A 23,260-nucleotide genomic window follows, 5' to 3' on the forward strand; every position below is an offset into this window, starting at 1 on the left:
ATATAGGAGAAAAGTAAAAACACAGGAAGAAGTTCGTGGGATAAACAATTAAGGGAATTTTGAATTTAGTCAGTGGCTTAGGTACCGATACCACCACCCCCAACCCACCCAATCCCGCCTGGGGATTTTAGTTGATACAGATATTTTTTTTTTTTTTATTTCCAAGCTATATAATTGCAGAATCTTCTTGTCTGCCACCTGAGCTCTGCAGCTTGTAAATTTCAGTGGACGTGATCGTTATTTTAAATATACATATCTTCTTTTTTTTGGCTCATCGCGTAGTTGGGGTCGCTGTTTTCTATTTTTTTTTTTTTTCGCGGGTCTTTCGGGTGTTTCTAAGAACGGCTCATTTATCATCTAGATATTTTTTCTCTCTCTAACTACTCTAATTCATAAGCGAGTTCATTCTTAGCTGCTTCATACAGATGACCTAAGCGAATCATTGTATCCCTTGGCTTTCGCTGGAAGACGTATATTTAGCATTTCTAAGCAAAATGAAAATGCTTCTAGTGTCCTGTCTTCAATGTGTTATCATTAACGTGCGTAAATCATAATACTTCACGGCTAATAATATCCGAGCTAAAAACTTGATAGTGCCTTCGCAAGTGGAGGTGCTTCGTTGCGCCACCGGACACGAGGAGGGGGCGGGCGAACGCCACTGAAGAACCGCCCCTATTCGCCCACCATCGAAGCGGCCTTTGATATGGACGGCCGTCCTGGAACTGGGCCTCAGAGAGACACGAACGCTCGCACATTTTGCACGCGGCTGTCTGGCGCGAGTGTTCGAGGAAGGAGACCCGACTTCTGCTCACCAATAAGAAGAGGACATAATCTCTCTCTCCCTCTCTCTCTCTCGATCCATCTACAAGACGGTACGTAACTCGTGTCCATCTGAGTGTCTATGAAGGGTTGGGTGTTGGGAGGGGCGGGGGATGGGAAGGGAATATAAGAAGACAGACAAAAGCTTAACACACTTAAAACTGTTGACATCCCATATATTGTCCATACATAATATACTGGAATGAGTACATATTTCTCTCTCTCTCGATCATCCTACAAGACGGTACGTAACTCGTGTCCATCTGAGTGTATAGGAAGGGTTGGAGGTTGGGAGGGGTTCGGGTGGGGAGGGAATATAAGACGACAGACAAATCAAATACTTAACACATTTAAAACTGTTGGCATCACATATATCCTCCCTACATCACATACTAGAATGATACATTTTGTTGTGATGACGACCCCGACACGGTGAAGCAATCTCCATGACGGAACGTGCAGTTGTTAGAGAAAAAAATCTTAGTCACATCAGTAAGTCACACACAAGTCATGAAGTTATCGTTATTTAATGGAATGCTCATATAGTCTTTGCTACAAACTTTTTTTCAATGGTTTTGACAAAGGAGAGGTGGGAGGTGTATAACAAATGACTTTTCACCAAGTTGTGATTCCGAGAAAATCTGACGCAATGAACATGCAACTCATTCAACAACTTACGCAGTAACATGGAGAGCAGGCTAACTTGCCACACATAATATCATGTCACATATTGATGAATATTATCTCTATCTAGGAATGGCTTTCATCGACACACTTTTCAAATGGTCGCCATTTGGAGATTTCAATGTTTGCAGTGCTTGATCAGGCAGAGGGGAATTCCAATTTCTGCCTTTTGCGGATCAATGCACTGAACTGCATTTCGTTGCATGTGCTAAAATTTAAGTCTGTATAATGACTGAATCGGTACGAAAAGTGGAATTCTCTTTTGCATGATCGAAGCAACTGTGAATACCACTGTCAGTTCTTGTTAGCCAACACTAATATCTTTCCAAGGTGATAAACAAATAGGCGCAACATTAAATGTAGTACTAAATCTTTATCCTATAAACAGTGCTAAACAAATTGCAAGAACTAAAGTTGATATTTACAAAAAAACAAATAATTATGTATATCATAAATAAACAAATAATTAGATAAATAAATGAATAAATAATGGGAAATGTTCTTGAGAGAGTGGAAAGCTTTGAGAACCGCAAGGTGTACGAATACTGGCCAAACGGCCACTTCCTTACTGCTAGCTGCAAATTAAGCGCAAAAACTCTCTAGTCACTTCAGCAAAACACAACAGAAATGAAGATACGTTGAGCGGCGCCAACTCCATTTCGTGGCAGTGTTATGTAAATTTACCATAGGCCTTTTTCCTCTCCAGAAAATTAAGAAAACAATGGAGGGTGATAAATCATATTGTGGTCTTAGTTTTCTAGAGATTTTTGCTTTTATGCTGCCAGTTTCGGTCGTAATGGTGAGAGGCTTTGCAGGAATACGTTTCAAACATTTGCATTTCCTCGTTTTCCTGTTATATTTTTTTATATAATGCAAAATGAAGTACTTGGTATTGCTATGAAATATCATTAATTACATCGTTTTTATATTATGGCCAGTGAACTAACACTGGCCTCTTGAACCAAGGAATAAGTTTTTGAATTTTCTTGAGATAATGAAACCAATTTCCCATTTGTTCATTACTTTCGGTTTTGTCTATCGCTGTTTTCTAAGTGAACGTGTTGTCTTAAGTTATATTTTATAAATATTAATATTGTTACAATACTCTCAGTTTTAATCCACAGTTCTGAAAATATTTTATTGAAATATACTTAAAGTACGTAAGATTTAGATACGATGTCCAGTGAATTCTTGAACGAAATGAAAAATGTCTTATGACAAAAGAATATAATAATAATAATAATAATAATAATAATAATAATAATAATAATAATAATAATAATAATAATAATAATAATAATAATAATAAAACTGAATATCGCATCAATATTGCTAGCCATGAATCTTTGCTAATATATTCATAATTTTTTTAATGCAAAGATCAATGCAACGAGAAATGTATTGTCCTTGTCTAGCTCATAACATAATAAGTAATAATACTAATTAATAAAAGACGAAGGGTGGGGACGAAGAAAAAGGAGCGAGACAACCCCCCGCCCCCCATTCTCTAGAAAGTTGGACGATTACACGAATCGAGTAAAGGATAAGGGACAAAGAATCCTGGTGCGGGCAAGAAAAATGAGAAAAGTAAGATACCACTGCGATTAGAAGATTCCGAATTCGTACAGAAAAACGTTTAAAATGGAGACCCAATTTGTGTTGTCGACATTATCCTAGTTTACCTCGATTTCTCTAATAAGTTCTCTGCCAAAGCTTCCTGAAGTTCCTGATGGTATTGGTGGCTATGGCCGACGCTGTTAAGACTCTACTTTATGTCTTAAAATCAATCAGTCTATCACCAGACTTAACGTCGTTTACTCATTAAGAAATAATATCATTTTACATGCGCGGTTCCTCAGTGTGACGCCAAATTCACTATCTAAGGTATTTTAGCGTTTTTGTAAGAGTAATCGAAAAAAATCTAGCGCGTAACCTTCGACAAAGGCGCGGAAGAAGAATGAGATAAACCGTAACTCTTTTAGTTCTTTCCTTACAGTTATACAGTACTAATTTGAGTCGGTATTGATTTACATGCTAGATGACTGATTAGCATTACGACATTCTGAATTGTGTTATCAAGCATCATTTCCATTACGAATTCTATCTGAATGCGTACATGGAACTGTAAAGGGTTGATACTCTATAACTGACTTGTTTTCCACAAAGCTAGTAGCATGTAATGAAAACGAAGCTTATATTTAAAAGCATTACAAACATGGGAAAATCATCAAAAGGACAAAACGTAAAAATCCATAATAACAGTGTTACCTGGATCATCGAAATTACGAAAATGAAATCATTTTTGTACACTGACCACGATAATCCTGTTGAAGCTTCAAACTAAATAAGCTCTGTAATATCTCTCTATTACGGAATTCATTACAATGCCAATTTAATCTGCCGATGTCTTAGTCAATCCCAGTGTCGACACGAAACCAAGGAAGGCCATTGCAGCTATGATAAATTGATGGATGTTAGATAATGCAGAAACGGGAAGACATTTCGTCAATTCGATAGCATTACTGAGAAACAAGCTAGAAGGCTTACGTGGCTGAGTCTTATACTTGAGTCATTGGCTAATATCTATCGCGGATGACTGCATAGGTTACAGAAAACTTACTTCTTTAGAAGCGTGAATTTCAAGTCGATGGCCCCTGTGGTGGGCTTGGTTCCATATGAATAGGTTTAATCCTCTGAATAATAATAATAATAATAATAATAATAATAATAATAATAATATAATAATAATAATAATAATAATAATAATAATAATAATAATCTCCAGGTGATGATAGGTTCGGTAATGTAACGGATTTTAAAACGGAGAAAAAAAAAAAAAGGACTTTCAGTTTTTTCCTCACGAAGTTCTTGAATGTAAAAACAGAAAAAGTCGGGTCGCTTAGTTCCATAGCAAGTATTAACTATTGACATTTATGTCCGCGACTATAGGATAAAAGTCGTGTCGTTCGTTAATGTCCAATTAAACGCGAATGATTCACTACTAAAACAATGCCGTTGGGTCATCTTAGTTCGCGAGCGCTGGTTGATAATGCTGACACTTAACTGGTTTAGCAGGATCACGCATCATCACTCCCATATCAATATTCAATTTCCTACAAAAACGGCGACAATTAGACATACCAAGATTCAATGTGAATTACTTTAGCGTTAAACTCCCAAAACTGCTGTAATTTACTAAAAGCTTTACTTGTGCACTACTGCGTTACACTAAGTCAATCGTGATAAAACAGAATGTTTATTTTAAAAAGAATATATGCTGTGTCACAATCTTTGCCCATTTTGTGTCTTCTTGATTTTCTCTCACCATTGTTACTTTGTAAAACTTCTTTTTTATATATAGTTCAGCAAATATTACGAAGCTTCCGTGAACAATTTCGACTTCCTTAGCTGCGCGAATTTATAACTCCGCGAATTTACAACTCCCTCTGAACTGTCCTCATCGCATTAGTGGAAAAGAAAAGGTTGGGCGTTTCTAACTTTCTCTCATGAAGTGATAATTATGTACCTCGAGATGACAAGCTTATAAAATTCGCCTTTATCCACTTTGAAAGAAATCTAGTGCCGCTCAGACGTCGCGAGTTCGCGCCTCCCCCAAGGCAATGAGAGAAAACAATTTATTGTGCAAAAAAAGAAAAGCTTACAAAGCACAGCACAAGAGGCAACCCGGACGCGGTATGCGTATAAGGGAAAGCCCTCTTGAATGAATGGCATTGCTGTGGCATTATACATACCTTTTCCACCCTATTGATTACTAGACAAACGTCATTCATCAGGGCTGATATGGTACTCGGGTAGTATTAAAAAATTTAAATACTTACAGATAACTATATTGGGAAATTACAATATGTTAAGTAGGAATTAACCATTATGTGATTGCACTGTATAATTAGTCTTTTGTATTATAAAATATGCAATGAAAAAATCACTGGCTCTATATCAAGATCAGTTGCTGACGCAGTGTGTATGGGCTCTGCCATGGAAGGTTGAAACCAACATTCTTTGGAAGCTTGAATTTCAAGTCAATGGCTCCTTTGGTGTGCTTGTTCCATGTGAATAGAAGTCATCTACAGAAATAATAATAATTTTGTGATAAAGCAAAATTGGGCATTAGCGCAAACACCCTCTCTGTCAAAGAACGAGGTCTAAGATGACCCTGTACCATTCGCTTGTCACCTCCACCGACTGAAACCTGTTTGACATTGATCCTCAGTTTACCAAATACGAAACTGAAGACAAGGAAAAGTGCTTATTTCACCAATGAAAGTTCATACTCTTCCTTTGTTACAAGCAGAGATAACGACAAGAAATCAGAGTAAATTTTAAAATTAATGTTCCATTTTATAAGTTACACAAAATCTTAATAGACAACGCAAATCTCTGATTAACTGTTAGGCGATCACTTCGAGACAGCAAATGAGTTTCGAGGTTACAATGGAGAAAGCGATATTTTTTTTCTCAAGAACTGAGATACTATCTTTTCGTCCATCACTTGTGATTGTTCATATGTTTACTTAGAATGTAATAGCTCACAGAGCAAGAGCCATAATGCTCAGCGGAAACCCCATCACATTTTCCTTATATAAAAAAAAAATTCTAATTATTCAATTTACGACGTTCCCAAAGGGTCTTCGTTTTTTTAACTAAGTAAATTAGGTACTCTGCACCATTCATCTTCGAAGTTTTTCCTTATGTCTTTCACTTGGGTATCCACATTTCGTCTCCATTGAGAAGACTTGTCTCATCATGACCTCTACACATTGCAATCTTTGTTTCCCCAGGACTCCTCACCTAACCCGTAAATTCTGGAGAATATCCATCTCTCTCAGGCTCTACAAGTAACCTCTCCTCTCATCTAGTACTAATTACTAGATCCCTGTATTAAGCAACCTGTTCCGACGTTTTCAAATGCGCATTATGACTCTAACGAGAAACAATAATGAAAAAATTATCTACTTGGCAAACTCCTCAAGCTGGTCATTGTAAATGTTGATATTCAGGTATTGAACTGAACTATATTTCGCGTCGCAATTTTAATTCGCCTGAAATTTAGACTCGTGTCCGTCTTTGTCAATATCAAATTTTAGTCTGTCTTTTTTTTTGTCATAATCTAAAGTGCCTCACTGTACTTTAAAACTCTCATGTTTAATAGTAAATCACTCCTTTTTTTTATTATCACATTCTTTCACCCTCAGCAAATATCACTGTACAGCTTCACTTTTATATTTGAGACTCTCCGTCCCGATGGAAGCGCTGGAGTTCGCTGTCTTATCAAGTTCTTGTGATGAGAGTGTAATGTTTCCCCACGAGCAACGGCCCATCTTTGCTTTAGACGTCACCGATAATTAATTAAGGGATAAAGTTTCGGTAAATGTTTCTTGCTGGACATTATTATTATTATTTTAAACGCCTTTCTTTAAGGATATCAGTTACGAACCGGAGAGCGAGACAGGAGGGGGATTATGAGCTACATCGTTTCATCGCGTTTTCATTACATTTTATGAAGTAGGATGCTACGGAAAATACTATACATCAAGGTGACCCGCGAATGCTGAGCTGTGTGAAAAATATTAATACATATATTAACAGCAAAATGAAAATTTATTCAGAGGAAATAGAACAACTGCATATATATATATAAGCACCTCAGCACTATAACGTATCTTAATTACCACGCGTACGTGATATAAGTTACGCCATTATGACAAAAAACAGTCATCTTTTTAATACTAATCCACAAGTTCGTCGTAGTGAGCTTGACTTAACAATGCAATAGTTCAGGAGTGATAAACAATATTTCTTGCGACAAGAAAGTATGAAAGGTACGGGAGAAGGTAATATTAATTTTAATGTATTAAAGAAACAGAAGAAGGTAACATTAATTTTAATACAAACACGAGAAACATGAAACTCTCATACACATGGAGTTAATATTCATGTCGGGCATCTTCGTAAGAACTGCCTTTGTAAATGCTCAAGAAACCTGCAGTTTCGTAAAAGGAAAGTCCAATTTCGATGCTCTTGGTTGTTCCTTACGAAATAAATGCAGGTTCGTATATTCTTTGCCTGCATTGGTGTGTGTGTGTGTGACCTATTTTGCTGTATGCTTCTTAATCACTGGAGAGTGTGGCATCAAAATTAGCCTCCCGGTTACTTGGTAAGTATTAAGGGATGTAGTTACCAACCAAAGGAATTTTTCCTTGCCCAAACACATGCTTATAACCATCTACAGAATAGAATAGGTCATTCAGCGCTGAAACGGAAATTGACAGTAATAATAAAGGTTTGAAAGGTGTAACAGGAGGAAAACCTCACAGTTACACTATGAATCAATTGTTGGGAGAGGGTGGAAAGTAAAATAGAAGATAGAGAATATGAACGGAGGTACAGTTAGAGGAATGAAATGGGGTGCAGCTAAGAGCCGAAAAGAGGCTACAAATTCCACAATAGATGGGTGAACTGGTGAGTGATTAGAGGCAATCTATGAACCTATCGAACGTGGGGTGAACGCTGCGTCACTCTTCAATGCATTTCTAATTACTTCTTCGTATTTGCACATTTGTCACCATATCAGTTCTTCTTTTGCTGGATATGCTAAAATAAATTATTGATCTCAACAGCTTCAACCCTTCCTCTTTCATTCACATTCAATATCCGCATTTCACTTCCTTAAGGGATGGTTGGCTCAACAATCCCTTAGTGTGAAACCTTAAGTAATTCCTTTGCATACATATGTGCGTATATATATTATATATATATATATATATATATATATATATATATATATATATATATGTGTGTGTGTGTGTGTGTGTGTGTGTGTGTGTGTGTGTGTGTGAGCGTCGTTAAAGGCACCTGGCGAAGCTACCAAGCGTTGTCGTGTTATTTTGTGTCGAAATAACACAGAAACGGTCGGTGCTTTTGATATTCATTTATTTTCTGGTAGAATTCCCGGCTTTTAACGTTAAACGTTGTCCAGTGACCATGGCATACGTTCACAAACATACATGCATACGTACATGCGCTCAACATACAAGTGCAGACACACATATATGTGTGTACATGTATGTATATATGCATGCATGCATGGATGTTTGCATACGTATGTCATGGTGTGTGTGTGTGATATTATTTTTCATAATTTTGTTTATGACTTATGCCTTTCCTCTGATAACTCTTTCTGTCAAATAATACATTTCATAGAATGTTCTCTGTTTTCTACCCTCACTGCACAAATTTTACATTACGCCTCTATCTGAAATATGCAACCGTTTGCAAGCTCTGAGTAAGGAAGAAAACGTGCAGCACACATAAGCGCTTATGAAGCGGGTTTAAGCAACAAAATAAATTCATTCGCACGTTTTACGCAGTTTCTTGAAGAAGAAGAAAATAAAATAGTTGCATGCCTTCTTATCTTAGTATTTACTGAACAGAACCATTTTCACAGGATCTAAGAGTATTCCTAGATCATTCTTTCTGCTATGGTTTGCTGGACGTACGAATTAAGAACATAACCACCGTATTTTTAGTTTACAAAAATGCATTTCGACCTGAACCGGGGTTGGGGGGAGTTCCAATAGTAATATTCCTTCTGTTCTTAAGCTATGCTTTTGGGAAGTTACTAGCCTTGCTCTGTTACACCGCACAGATGTTCGCAGTGCACATTTCTTCAAGCAGTTACTTTGCTAGCTGGGAAACCAGCGAAATGTCGGCCATGTTACATTCACGCTTGCGTGTGACGCATGCAAATATTTATATCTACTTGTAGAATTACATCCATTTACGACTTCAGGTTAATAATGTGGCAGAAATCGTGACAAGTCTAGAAATCTAAAGTCTCGTCGCTACCTGAGAGAAGCTTTGGTGTCAAGTCTCGCAAAACGTATAAAAGGAAAGTTTGTCGACAGTGCGCCTATGTTGTATAAAAATCCCTAACATCTGTTTGATGTTCGGCTTTAAGAATTATATTGCAGATATATAGCCTACAGTTTTTTTATTTTTCTTTACAGCCGGAATAATCTGATGGGTATTACGCTGCAAATATTGGCACTAATATTGGCACTAACATGAATGGACAAAGTGTTGCAACAGTAATGTCATCACATGATTATATGATATTGTTTTCTTGCCAAATTTGGCAAAAAGTCCAACATCGTATTTTTTCACACTGACTTTTTTACTATTTTCTCCACATTTTTTAAAATCATTATAGTTTAATTCTTCAAATGAAAAAAAAAATACATTTTAATTTAAAAATCTAAAAGAAATTCCTTTTGTATGAAATTAAAATATCTTTTCCAAATGTCCACGCTGTTTTACGCCATCATTTTCTCCGGTACTTCACGATTCAAGACATAGAGAGAGAGAAAAAAAACGTTTAATATAAGAAGGCTATCAAAGCGGCAATTAGCGTTTGTTAATTACATTCTGGGACGAAAAATTAAGTGACGCCTCTTCAACAAGAAAAGCTATTCAATTGCGATCTTGAGTTTTTTTGAAAGGCCGATCACACACATATTCATTTCTCATTCCCTTCGGCACATCTTCCGGCGAGTAATTAATGATGATTTGATCAGTCATTTTACAAGTGGCCACTGAAGCATTGGCGCCTACAATGAATTTCAGAAATGTCCACATTCATACCTCCTACAATGAACTTCAGAAATGTCCACTTTGACATACCTCCTACAATGAGCTTCAGAAATGTTCACATTGATATTTCCTACAATGAACTTCAGAAATGTCCACTTTGACATACCTCCTACAATGAGCTTCAGAAATGTTCACATTGATATCTCTTACTATGAACTTCAGAAATGTTCACATTGATATTTCCTACAATGAACTTCAGACATGTCCACTTTGATATACCTCCTACAATGAACTTCAGACATGTCCACATTCATACCTCCTACAATGAACTTCATAAATGTCCACTTTGATACCCCCTACAATGAACTTCAGAAATATCCACTTTTATATACTTCCTACAATGAGCTTCTGAAATGTCCACTTTGATATACTTCCTACAATGAGCTTCAGAAATGTCCACTTTGATATACCTCCTACGATGAACTTCAGAAATATCCTCTTTGATATACTTCCTACATTGGGCTTCTGAAATGTCCACTTTGATATACTTCCTACAATGAACTTCAGAAATATCTACTTTGATATACTTCCTACAATGAACTTCTGAAATGTCCACTCTGATACCTCCTACTATGAACTGATATTATTTTTTCAGTGAAACACATTTTCTTAATTGAATATTATGATTTCATCAAATAACCGCCTAACATATTTTGAGTGATCAGTCATAAATCATCATGTTCCAAATTTTTTTTATATTTCTTATTTCTAGTACATATCTTCGAATAGCATCTTCGCCTTTCAAACATGCATTGTACTGATTTGGCTAAATCTCTTAATTTTTTCGAGATATTGCCTGAAATTATAAAGCACAAAAAAGCAACTCAAGTCTTATCTAGACATAAGATCAAATAAAGAAAAGCTATTGCGACTGGATTTTCGACTCACAAATCCAACAACCGAAAAAATATACGAGAGAGAGAGAGAGAGAGAGAGAGAGAGAGAGAGAGAGAGAGAGAGAGAGAGAGAGAGAGAGATCGCGAAAATGTCAACTGTATTTCAATCTCTCCCAAAAAAGCTTGTATATAACGTCCTGTACACTGAGAGTAAATAAGCCAATATATTGGAACTTCCAACGAAATATTTCCCTTATTTATCTCAATTTTATCTGCCTCTTTCAAACAGTGTTAAAACAAAGAAGCAAAAAAATCATTAAAGACTGGAAATTCATTTTAGGAGATTATGCCTCCTGCAACGGCAAAACCTCCTTCTGTGGAAAATGAACCCCCAGAGATATAAAGGCTCTCTTGTTTTTATTCAAATGGGTTTTGCTTGAGCCGTTTCATTCAAGAGATCGCATTCAGGCACAAAATATAACGTCAATCTTTTTTTAGACGAAGAAGAAAACTACGAGTCTGCCCAAGGAGTCTCCTCACAAAGCTTACAGGAAACGGCAGGTCCTTCATAGTTCCTGAAAACTCAATGAAACAAGATTACAGAATGAAGCCGAGGATAGCTGAGAGAGAGAGAGAGAGAGAGAGAGAGAGAGAGAGAGAGAGAGAGAGAGAGAGAGAGAGAGAGAGAGAGAGAATTTTATAGGCGTGAAGCCAAGGAGTACGGCAAGATTTAAGTGATTTCATTAAGTGGTAGACAATGTTTTTTAATGTATAAGTATATGGAACAAAAAACTAACATGGCAGTTGAATCGTGAAATGAAATGATAGTGACGTAAGGGAGATTTTTTTTTAAAGAACAGTTGCAAAGTAAATGAAAATGCGCCCTATGTAGATGAGTTAGCGTTTTATAATCCTTATTTATACCCCTGCATCCCTCCTTACTATCAATGGTCAATTCAGTGTCTGAAATATCAGGCAGTCGCCCTCCTTTTTAGAAGTAGTCGAAACTTCATATTTGTGAAAATTTCACAGCAATAATACCCAATGACCTACAATACTGGTCTCGTTCCAGTATTTAAGTGAGAACAGCAGCTGCTGGCAAACTAATAATCCCTTGACTCGAGAGAACTTAACTCGAAAGACCTGCAGACCGTCGAGAATTCTTATCAGCGGAGTCGGGCAAACCTTTGTCAGGACATGAGCAGTTGAATCACTTAGTCTGATGAGATGAGCATTGTGGAGTCGCCGAGCATATGATTCGACAAGACGTAAAAAAGGCATTTCGACAAACTCACGCAACTCTGGCCACATTGTGTATATTCTGGATCAGAACTATTTCGAATTCTTCTCCTGGCCGAGGTCACGTCTCCATGGGATGTCAAATCTCCATTAGGAGAGCGAGTCGTGGAAATTCTACTTGATGGCGCCATCCGACATGAGATGCCGGACCATCTTACGAGAATGAATTATGTACTGAGTAATATGTAATGCAGAATGATACCAACGTCCTTTTAAACTGAAATATAAAAAACGTTATTTCAGTTTCAGAGACCGGGATTAGATACATTCATGAATACCAATTAACTACTGAAGTTGAGGATCTTGAATGTCAATACAGTGATCCCTAAATCGATTAACGATGACAGGCGTAATTTCATTAACATTTAACCATCATCACAAAACTGATAAGGAATGAACACAGAGACACTTATTGATAATTGTCTGTACAATTTACCATTTATTTCCACAAACTGGAGCTGGTGTCTTCACAGACGGAAATCTTTGTATCTGTCATTTCAATTACTGGCAAATCAAGGGGGTGGGTAGCATGAAACCCAATTATAAACCATCTTAGGGGTCCCTACTATAACCCTGCCAAGTTTCACGCCCATCGGACCAGCTGTTAGGCCGTGATTGAATGACAGACGGACGGACAGACATAATGCCAATTCTAGCAAGATGAGAATCCTCACTGTTCTGAACTCACTCCAAGCATCGCATAGCGAATAAATACCCGAATGAGATCAATGCCATTATTCGGCGAAAAGGTAATAATATACAGAACGTCGGTTATGGATATAATTCCACCCATCACATGAAGCATTATTAGATCTCTTACTAGTCCACTGATGAGAAATACGAGTGATTAATACTATACGTTGAGGAGAGGCTTCGATTCTGAAGTGTTACTCGACGTGAAGTTGACTTATATGATGTAATCGTCGAACTCTAGTAGCATTGCGGGTAAATCCAAGGTGGAATACATGTTATTCCATCTTGGGTAAATCATTCTCGCACGACGTCCTTGAGCGTGAACGTACGTAGAGATTTAAGGTACTTACATGTGTACGTACGTAAATGTTTGATTGCGTCTATAAACGCATATGTTACATAGACACAAAAAGCACACATACGTCGACACAATGGAATGGAATGTAGAGCTTAGGCCAAAGGCCAAGCGCTGGGACCTGTGAGGTCCTTCAGCGCTGAAAGTGAAATTGATCGTAGAAAGGTTTGAAATGCACTAAGAAACAATTGTTAGGAGTGGGTGGATCGCAACATGGAAGATAATATGAATGGGGGTACAGTAAAGTGAACGAAAGGCGTTGCATCTAGGGGCCGATGAGAGGCTGCAAAGAACCTTTAAGATAATGCCTAAAGTGCACCACGTGAGGTGCACTGGCGGCACTAATCAGCTGCGGAAACACGTCGACACATTATAAATAACTTGACGTAGGCAACAAACAATTTGGACCAATTTCCTGACAAACCCTTTTTTCACCAACGTTAACCAAAGCAGTGAACTCTGTGCACTGTAGTTGGTCGACTCTGGTGGGAGTTTTTAGGGAGAGCAACTTCATTTCAAAAGACTTGGTGAGAGCCGGAAGGTTAACAATCTACAGAACCAGTCTCTTATAAGGAAAATGCAAATAAATACAATAGTTTCACATCTACACCTTTAATGATGAAATGGTTAGATTGTTTTCAAGATACTTTCATGGCTAAGTTGATAAAACTTCACTGACATATGAATTGATTATCCTACATATATTATGAAAACAGACTTACATTCAGGAGTTAGTCTGCAGACGTTTTGAAATAAACCACGAATTTGGAACAAAATGCCAAGATGAAACGAAAGGACTTGAGGGGTCATAAAGTTTGACCTATACATGAATTTCAAGGTCGTTCTAGATTTTAACTAATAATTATCAAACTTGTTGTCAAAGTTTCGAAGCTGGTCTGTTTATTCTTCGAATTTGATATATCTGCAATTGTCTGCGAGCTGTTATTTCTTCATTTCAGAAATTTGAAATAACTGTTTTAATCCTCTGTTTTAATCACCCTTGAAGTGGCATGGTTGTCTGCAAAACAAGTCAATTCCATTATTAATTGTATATCGACATATTCGCGTAAACGCACACCAACCTTCATTGGACAAAGACAGTGGATTATGACGGACTTATCACTCTCCGTAGGCGTTACTGGAAAAAAACGCAACCGCTGTAGAATCACTTCCAAGTTTTCAGGAATTCTAGACCGAACTTCAGAGAGCGGCGGTGATAATAACGGTGCATCTAACACATCACCGGTTTTGTGCGTCGGTTAGAAAAGTGTCGGACAAGTTGCAACAGGATTACTATTATGGTTATTAACGACAATTTACAGGGACGGGAGAGGTTGGTGGTTAGTCGGCTGTGAAAAGCCGGGGAAGCAACGGCCGCTTGTAATCGAGGGTGGGGTGGGAGGGGGAGGGGAACAAAAAATCGAAGCTGCAGAGGGTCTTCCATTATTCGTCGGTGATCACCACACTTTACCGCCCTTCCTCAGAACAAGGGCCCGTGTTGGCATAAGCCAGTTTAATCTGAACCAAGCTGTAGAACTCTAGAAGCTGCACACTAGACCCTGATCTGAACTAACCAACAAATGCAGTCACACTGCAGTATAATACGTCATAAACACGTCCGCGACTTATCGCACACACATCACTAACAGGTTGAATACAAGTCATCGACTTGTTGCTAATCATAGCTCGGACTTCCTTAGATTTATTAAGCATTTGCCAGAAGATTCGCTCTCCGCTTCAGTCGACTTGGCTTGCTTCCAACCTGTTTGTGGTGTGTATGCGATAAGTTGCCAACGTGTGCTAATGGTATGTTTTACTGAAGTATTGATAAATCCTAAGAAATAAAATTATTCTTACATCTCTTACATTCTCGCAGCGAGATTCTCAGAGCTCTTACATTCTCGTAGAGATTTTTTAAGATGATATAGTGGAAAACGCTATAATTTGGCCAACTTTCCATTTTATGCTTGGCAATATTTCGTAAATACAGGTGATTATCTTTGTAAATATAGATGCGAGCAGATTTTTCACGTGTTATATTAAACAGCCACTTCCTTAGGAGAGTAGTTTAAACTTTATAGCTTTAGCGTGACCAAGCTAAGCAGATTAGCTGTGATATCTTCCCTTTTAAATGCTGAAGCTGTCTAATTTGGGGGAGTTAAAAGGCTGCCTAGAATTTCATTAAATGAAAGTCTTCCGTCTTCTGGTGTTACTAATGAACGAAGTTTTCATTCCTAAGAGTTAATGCACATGAAACTAAGTTAGTTTCCCCAACATACTTTACCTCCTAATATCAGTTTTAAAAGGATTTACAGGTCGGGCCAACGCGCCAAATCTTATCGTGAGAACGCGCAACAGATACCTCTATTAAATAAAAGAAACTTTACAGATAACTATATTAAATAAAAGAAACTTTATCTAGCGTCCAAAGACTGCCCACTTTTGCATCGAGGATCGAGAAAACAGTTTTTAAAAACATGGAATGATGCAGAGGATCGTCTGTCTATTATAGAAAGTCTACTTTCTCCTAATACTTCATACATGTGAAGGTCTTCGTACCGAATGAAGATAAGAACAAAATTCAAGATATTAAATAAAAAAAAAAAAAAAATTTTACGGTTTTATACCGAATCGTTATTAGCCAGTGCGACTTTTGCAGTGATCCTGAGGCCCTAAAAGAATAAAATAAAAAAGGAAAAATGCCAGAGAGAGAATAATAGTGTGAGAGAGGAGACGCCGAGACACTCTGAGACCCTTTAGGAGAGACCGTCAGCCCGAATAAGCAGTCCCGAGGGAGGGCTATGCAGGTGATACATGATGTCTTTGACAAATTAGCCCTAAGGAAACTAATGGTCCCTCTCTTGCCTCCCTTTTCCTTATCGCTATTTTTGAGATCGTTTATTCCCACCAATAGGTAAATGAACCCGATCGTGCTAAATTGAGCGTCGCAAAAATTAGTTAAGCGGCACTAAGAGAAAAATAAAAAAATAAACGAAATTACTGCTAAGCCTTCCGTCATTCAAGAAACGAACGAAACGCTGTGGGATTACATAAAGAAAAAATTATTATTGTATAAACCCACAATACTTCATTATTTTACCATGTTATCTTATTTTTTTTTTTTTTTTGTACGTAAATGATCCGCAGAATAACTACATCTCTCTTATTCCTTAAATAACTAGAACGTTTGAAATCTCATAATTGTTTAAATGAATACTATAATTTCTGCAAAAATAGGAACACTAAAAAGGCAGTCGATTGGGAAAATTTATCTAGTTTTGTAGCATTTTGGTGTCGTTATATTTCCGCATTAATGATTTTAAAGATATTATAAGCGTAAAGGAACAAAAACTCCCACTGAATAAAAGAACTGTAGGGCGCCGCACTGGTAACAATTGGGATTTATACCTCATAAAGAAATGTTACGATCATAAAGTGAATGTAAGTCTTGATGTTGTTTCACGCACTATTTTGTGATACGAAACGACGAAATTTCCCTAAGGCATACTGGATTTTAAAAATCTTTAAAGATAGCAGGATATATGTTGTTATATCTTTTATTTGGTCAAAACTCTCTATCACGAGAGTTTATACAATGTTCTAATAAAAATGATAAAAGTTCGTGTATAATTTTTAAACCCTTTATAAAAGCTTTCGAACCCTTACCTGGGTTCATCTTCAGTCCAATTTGGACTGAACGATGAACCCAGAGAATGGTTCAAATGGTTTTATAAAGGGTTTATAAATTATACACGAACCTTTAACACTTTTATTATTGTGAACCCCTTAGAATATCTCTTATTATTTATTATTATTATTATTATTATATTATTATTATTATTATTATTATTATTATTATTATTGCTTGCCTAACTGCCATTGCAGACTATTCCACGAAGCTCGAACGTACCTATACCTATAGGTGACGAGAAGCATCTGCATACCTATTATCGCTTCATTCCATCTACTACGCTCTGGGTATGAAAAACGTGCGGCAGCATTTGACCCCCATCAACCTGTGCGACCTTTTCCGGGGCTCTATTTTTGATTTTCATTCTCTGGCCTAAAGGAAGACACCACCAGCATTTTCCTATACGTCATAATGGATTTGCTGTTTATAACGTGAAGTTTAATCTCGGCTTCAGAAGAGACAATAGCTTAGTGAAAGCACATTTTTATATATATATATATATATATATATATATATATATATATATATATATATATATATATATATATATATTCCAGTATATTACTGTATTCATGGATCTATTTGGTTTTTGTTGATAAACGAAAATTGTATAGCCAGGGCGGCAAGAAAAAATTTTCTCTTTTATTTTGCAGCTCTGGCCATAATTGAATCAGGCCGGCTTCTTAAGAATAGGTTCGCCTTACTTCCTTTTGATAATTTATTGTAGTATCATATGAAGACATCACTTATTAGTAGAAATGCTACAATAAATGTTATACATACATACATACATATACACACCCTAACATATATATATATATATATATATATATATATATATATATATATATATATATTATATATAAATCTGCAAAATCAATTCACACGGAGGATGGTCTAATGGAAAGCGACTGAGTTTAGTTTAACGGGAATATATCGTCCTCTACCGGCCCTTGACAAGGGGAACTTAGCAGTAAGAACTTCACGAAGTACGAACGAAAACTTGCGATAGTTAGAAAGAAATTCAACAAGAAACACTTGAACACCCATATGAATGGCTTAGAAACAAAACGATTGCTAGGACAACTAATAGAAACAAAAAGTAACAAAAGTAGACAGTAACCTTTTTACATAACAAAAGTAGACAGTAACCTTTTTACATAACAAAAGTAGACAGTAACCTTTTTACATTAAACTAAAACCAGACAAGAAATAATGGATGGAAACTAGGACTGAAGAGATACAACACATTTCATTGCGGGAACTTCTTCGCATACAAGATGTGTCACACATGGAATAAACTGCCACCAGAAGTTGTAAACAGCAACAGTGTGGAAGAGTTTAAAAGAAAGCTAGACAAAATCATTAGGACACTGTGAAAGCATAATAAAGAGATAAGTGAGCACACGATGTCTCCTCGGATGGACTAACAAGTCTTTGAGACATCCTGATCCTTGTAACAAGGAAAGCTAGAGGGATTTTCGTGGGCACTATAATTGCAACAAATATCACTTAATGCCTCATTCCCTATACCTTGGGAATAACTTACACCTAGAGTCAATGCAATTGTTGAAAGCGTACACTCCTACCAGGATTCGAATCCGGTCAAGACAACCATTTTGAACTGTAACTAGACCGATCGCCGAGGTCTGAAACCCACTCACAAGTCGACCCTCTGACAATGTCTAAAGCCCCGTACACACTATGCATCATGATGCTCGCAGTGTTAGATGGATGCGTTGAAAAACGACTTTTTTAATGACCCAGAGCCGCAGGTTCGAATGTTCGAATCCTGGTCGGAGCCGAGGTACTTATCGGTTCTAGTGCCCCTTTGGTGTAGTAAGTGATCCTCAAGGTATAGTGAATTCTATATCAAGTGATATGTATAGACAGATAAAGATAAAGATATATATCTATATATATACGTGTGTATGTGTATAGAAATATGTATTACCTATATAAATGCACACAAATACGTACACACACACACGCATATATATATATATATATATATATATGTATATATATATATATATATATATATATATATATATATATATATATATATATATATAGTGTATATATAATCCATTGGCCACTTCCCTAAAACTATCTTACCACAACGGTTAGGCGATAAGATCTTTCGATCGCGCTGGCGATTCTGGAGTTGTCGTCTTCTACTAAAATCTTAGAAAGTGACAGAGAAAATGCGGAACAGAAGCATTCCTATTTGGTTAGGATTCGTGCCCGGAAAGAAGACTTAAAAAAAAAAAAAAAAAAAAAAAAAAAAAAGAAAAAAAAAAAAGAAAAAAAAAAAGAAAAAAAAAAAAAAAAAAAAAGAAAAAAAAAAAAAAAAAAAAAAAAAAAAAAAAAAAAAAAAAAAAAGAGAAAGGTGTTCAAAGCAGGAGTGGATAAATACAGTGACCTGCAATGCTGAACTTCATTTTATGCGTAAACGACATTTGCCGAAGTCAGGAGGTTTTTTTATAACTGAACTGAAACAGGACCATCCACTCGCTCCCAGATGAGGTAATTCTAAGTACTTTTGGATTTTGCTAAAATGAAATCCCATTAGTCCTGCCCGATAGAATAATATAAATCTAACAGCCGCTTAATCCCGTTTTAGGTTGTAAGCCATGTACATACACACACACAGACACACAAAAACACACACACACACACACACACACACACACATATATATTATATATATATATATATATATATATATATATATATATATATATATTCATATATGTATATAATGTCTGTGTATATATTTATACATATACAAACACACCCACATACACACACGTACACACACACACACACACACACACACACACACACATATATATATATATATCATATATATATATATATATATATATATTCATTTTAGGGGAAATGACATTGGCCGTTAAATGGATCCTCAACGGTTAATTCACTTATCGTTGTCTCTTGTCTCAATCTCATACGGGTTCGTTTTTGGGATTCTCCCCCTCCCTTATTAACACCATAATTTTTTTTTATTTTACACAATATATATATGCCTTAGCAAGCATTTATTTAAAAGTGCATGATATCCCTAAAAAAAGGGGAGGAAATTTTTGAAATATACCAAATTTATGGCCCAACATTACTTAAGTAAAATATAGACTTAATGATTGTCCACACTTCTCTCTCTCTCTCTCTCTCTCTCTCTCTCTCTCTCTCTCTCTCTCTCTCTCTCTCTGTTGTTCATGTTTTGTGCCCATGTAACCAACCATATGAATATCATGCATTCTCTCACGTTTTTTGTTCTGCTCCCACGTTACAACCTATTTGAATATTATGTAAACAAATAAAGACTACTTGAGTCTGCTCTTGAAGAACGCGTTTCTATACATGTCCTATTAACGACAGTTTCCCTCCCTCGATCTACATCAAAACTAATTTAAGGGCTTCGTGGGGGTGACAAATCATCGATCAAAGGTCCCAAATCCCATTAGCGAGGAGACAAATAATCTTTACTTTTCTATACAAAACTGAATACGACGCATGCGAAAGAATATGATTTGCTGTTGGGTTATCATTCATATATATATATATATATATATATATATATATATATATATATATATATATATATATATATATTGACTTTTTTACTCAATGATATAATAGGGACCTTCCAATATTTTTATTTAACGTTGTCTCGCTAAAATTATATAACAAATACTTAGCATTTTCCCCTCAACTGATCATTAGGAAGATAATTTGCATCATTGCCGTCTGATATAAAAATATGAAATCAAAACCTCCTATGTTGGAAATAGCTCAAGAGTAAGGCGATATAAAAGCACTGAAGTTAGTAAAGAAAGTCACATTTGGTTTGCATGTCCCTAATGGCAGTTGTAACGCTTGGAAAAATTCAATAGACATTTAATAATGAAAAGCATAATTCTGCCCCAGGTATTATATCCCTGAAACCCAAGGAATTGTTGTTGCCAAGATGAAAAGTTGGTTACCAAAGGTAGAGATTCAGTTTGGGTTAAGTAAATACGTGGCGCGGTCTGAAAAATATTTCATGTTCAAAACTGTTAAGTATCACCGAAACTATAATATTATCCTCCCAGAAGGAGAAGATCTCCCAGATGCCTTATTCATGAGCATTACCTTGAGGAACGACAATTATCATCCCTTGGCCTCTGATCTGGAGGGTTAACGCTCATGAAAGCTGCCGTTATGTAAATAGAATTAACAGGAGCAAATAGATGTTGATTTCTCTCTTCGCTTCGATAATGGCGCGCTAGGTCTCACGAAATGCCAAGTATAGATGCTGCAGTGATTAGGAGAGGAAGTTAGAAATAGCTTATGAACTAACAACATCCATGAGTCTAACAGCGTTCATTTCTGCTACATCTTTTTTTTATTAATGTATTTTTTCGTTTTTTTTCACTTCCAGAGCAAAATGGCGTCTAGCACCTGCCGATTCCATCTGTGCCCAGCTGCGCTATTGCTCCTGGTGGCCATGTCATGTCTAGCAGCCCATGCCCAAGCTGTCGACTGCAGGTAAATATAATGAAACATTCTCGTCAAATGCTTCCAAGTCTACATTTCTTCGGTCATGTGGTACAAAAATAATCACACCATGTAACATCAGGAACAGTCTATGTCAAGAGTTAAATTTTACTTCATTTCGCCGACGTGAGTGCGAAAAGCGTTTGTGGTGGTTCTTGAAGAATTTCTAATATTTACCTGAACCATATCTTACTATAATGGGCGTAATGTCTGTCTGTCCGTCTGTCATTCAATCACGGCCCAACAGCTGGTCCGATGGGCATGAAACTTGGCAGGGTTATAATGGGGACTTCTAAGATGGTTTATAATGGGGTTTCATCCTACCTCCCCCGCTCTGAAGGGAGGGGGGTGGGGGTGAGAAGGGATTCCCTGAAACGGAGCTGGCTCTGCCGAGTTACGAACTGGTATGTTTTGCCCTTAGACTTCTGCGCTGACGAGGCTGGTTATGTCTTAGGTCTTTACACGAATTTTCATACATAATTTCTATATACATATGTTTGCTGGTATTTAGAAGCGATAATAACTGAACGTTATTTTTATAATATCATTAAACTCTGAATCGTATCGATCGCTATGAATAGCGCTTGGCTTGGTTACTCTGAAAGTAGACAAAAAACTGCTATAACGAAGTGTTTCTTGGAGTTATGCTTAAGAATATGGTTGTCAAAAATAGAGGTAGATGAAAATGTTTATAAAAATGTTAATACCAGTATCTCTATCATAATTTTGTAAGGCATTACAGTCCTAGGAATTACAATGGTAAGGATATATAGAAAGCTATTATAAGTGCTTCTATTTCAACGCTTTTATGATTGCGTTATCTCCCAAGCCATTATTTTGCAGCAATTAAAGTCAAAACTGGACATGCCATATATGGGTCAGAACGAACGACCTTGAAGTAAATCTTGCGTTCTAAGGCAGGGTGTGGGGTGGGGGTGTAGGTGGGGGAGGGGGTTAGGGGTGGGGGACGCCGCCGTCCTCCTACCCATATTGCCTCCCATGATTAAAAGTAATAACGCAGTCAGTCAACAAAAAAATCGCTCTCTTCCCCCCAAGAGGTCTATTGTATGCTGGCGGGCATAGGCATAATCCCTTATTTCCTAGTGAGAGAAAAGTGAGCAAACGCTGAAGGAGAGAGGTTACCGAAGGGAAATGGTAAAAGGTGAGCCAACGAACGAGGACTAAAAACGAGAGGGGCCTCCCCGTCTTGTTTGCCCGAGGGATGAGCCCCCCTGGCGCCCAGGCTCCTAAAACTCCTCTGATTGGTTGTTCTGTGATAAATGATGATCGTGGTTACCAGGATTAGCGCTCGTGTGCGTTATAGTTTTAAGGAAGCTTTCAAAACTATATATAATAAGGCAGTTATAAAAAAAATGCGACTAGGATATATATATAATATATATATATATATATATATATATATATATATATATATACATCGAGTTACAACCTCGGAATTAATATATTTTCATATATGTTAACCGAAGGGGGTTAACATATATGTAAATATATTAATTCCGAGGTAGAGCGAATTAGATATTAAAGGACATTTGTAGCTCGATGTATGTATATGAATCACGGTAAATGTGATATGACTCATATATATACATATCATATATAATATATATATATATATATATATATATCGAG

The 23,260-nt window shown here is 36.7% G+C and overlaps 2 protein-coding genes across 2 annotated transcripts in view; one reads left to right on the forward strand and one right to left on the reverse strand.

The window, feature by feature from the left end:
- LOC135214887 (mitochondrial potassium channel ATP-binding subunit-like) overlaps window positions 1-23,260 on the reverse strand; it is a 109,099-nt gene that overhangs the window by 70,628 nt on the left and 15,211 nt on the right. The window lies entirely within an intron of this gene.
- Window positions 729-23,260, forward strand: part of LOC135214886 (abdominal ganglion neuropeptide L11-like) — a 27,188-nt gene continuing 4,656 nt past the window's right edge. The window contains exons 1-2 of the mRNA XM_064249331.1: window positions 729-872; window positions 21,495-21,601. Coding sequence (XP_064105401.1) covers window positions 21,501-21,601 — 101 coding nt within the window. The 5' untranslated portion in view covers window positions 729-872; window positions 21,495-21,500. The remainder of the gene's footprint in view (window positions 873-21,494; window positions 21,602-23,260) is intronic.

This window comes from Macrobrachium nipponense, chromosome 46, assembly GCF_015104395.2.
Source record: "Macrobrachium nipponense isolate FS-2020 chromosome 46, ASM1510439v2, whole genome shotgun sequence".
NCBI classification, from domain to species: Eukaryota; Metazoa; Arthropoda; class Malacostraca; order Decapoda; family Palaemonidae; genus Macrobrachium; species Macrobrachium nipponense.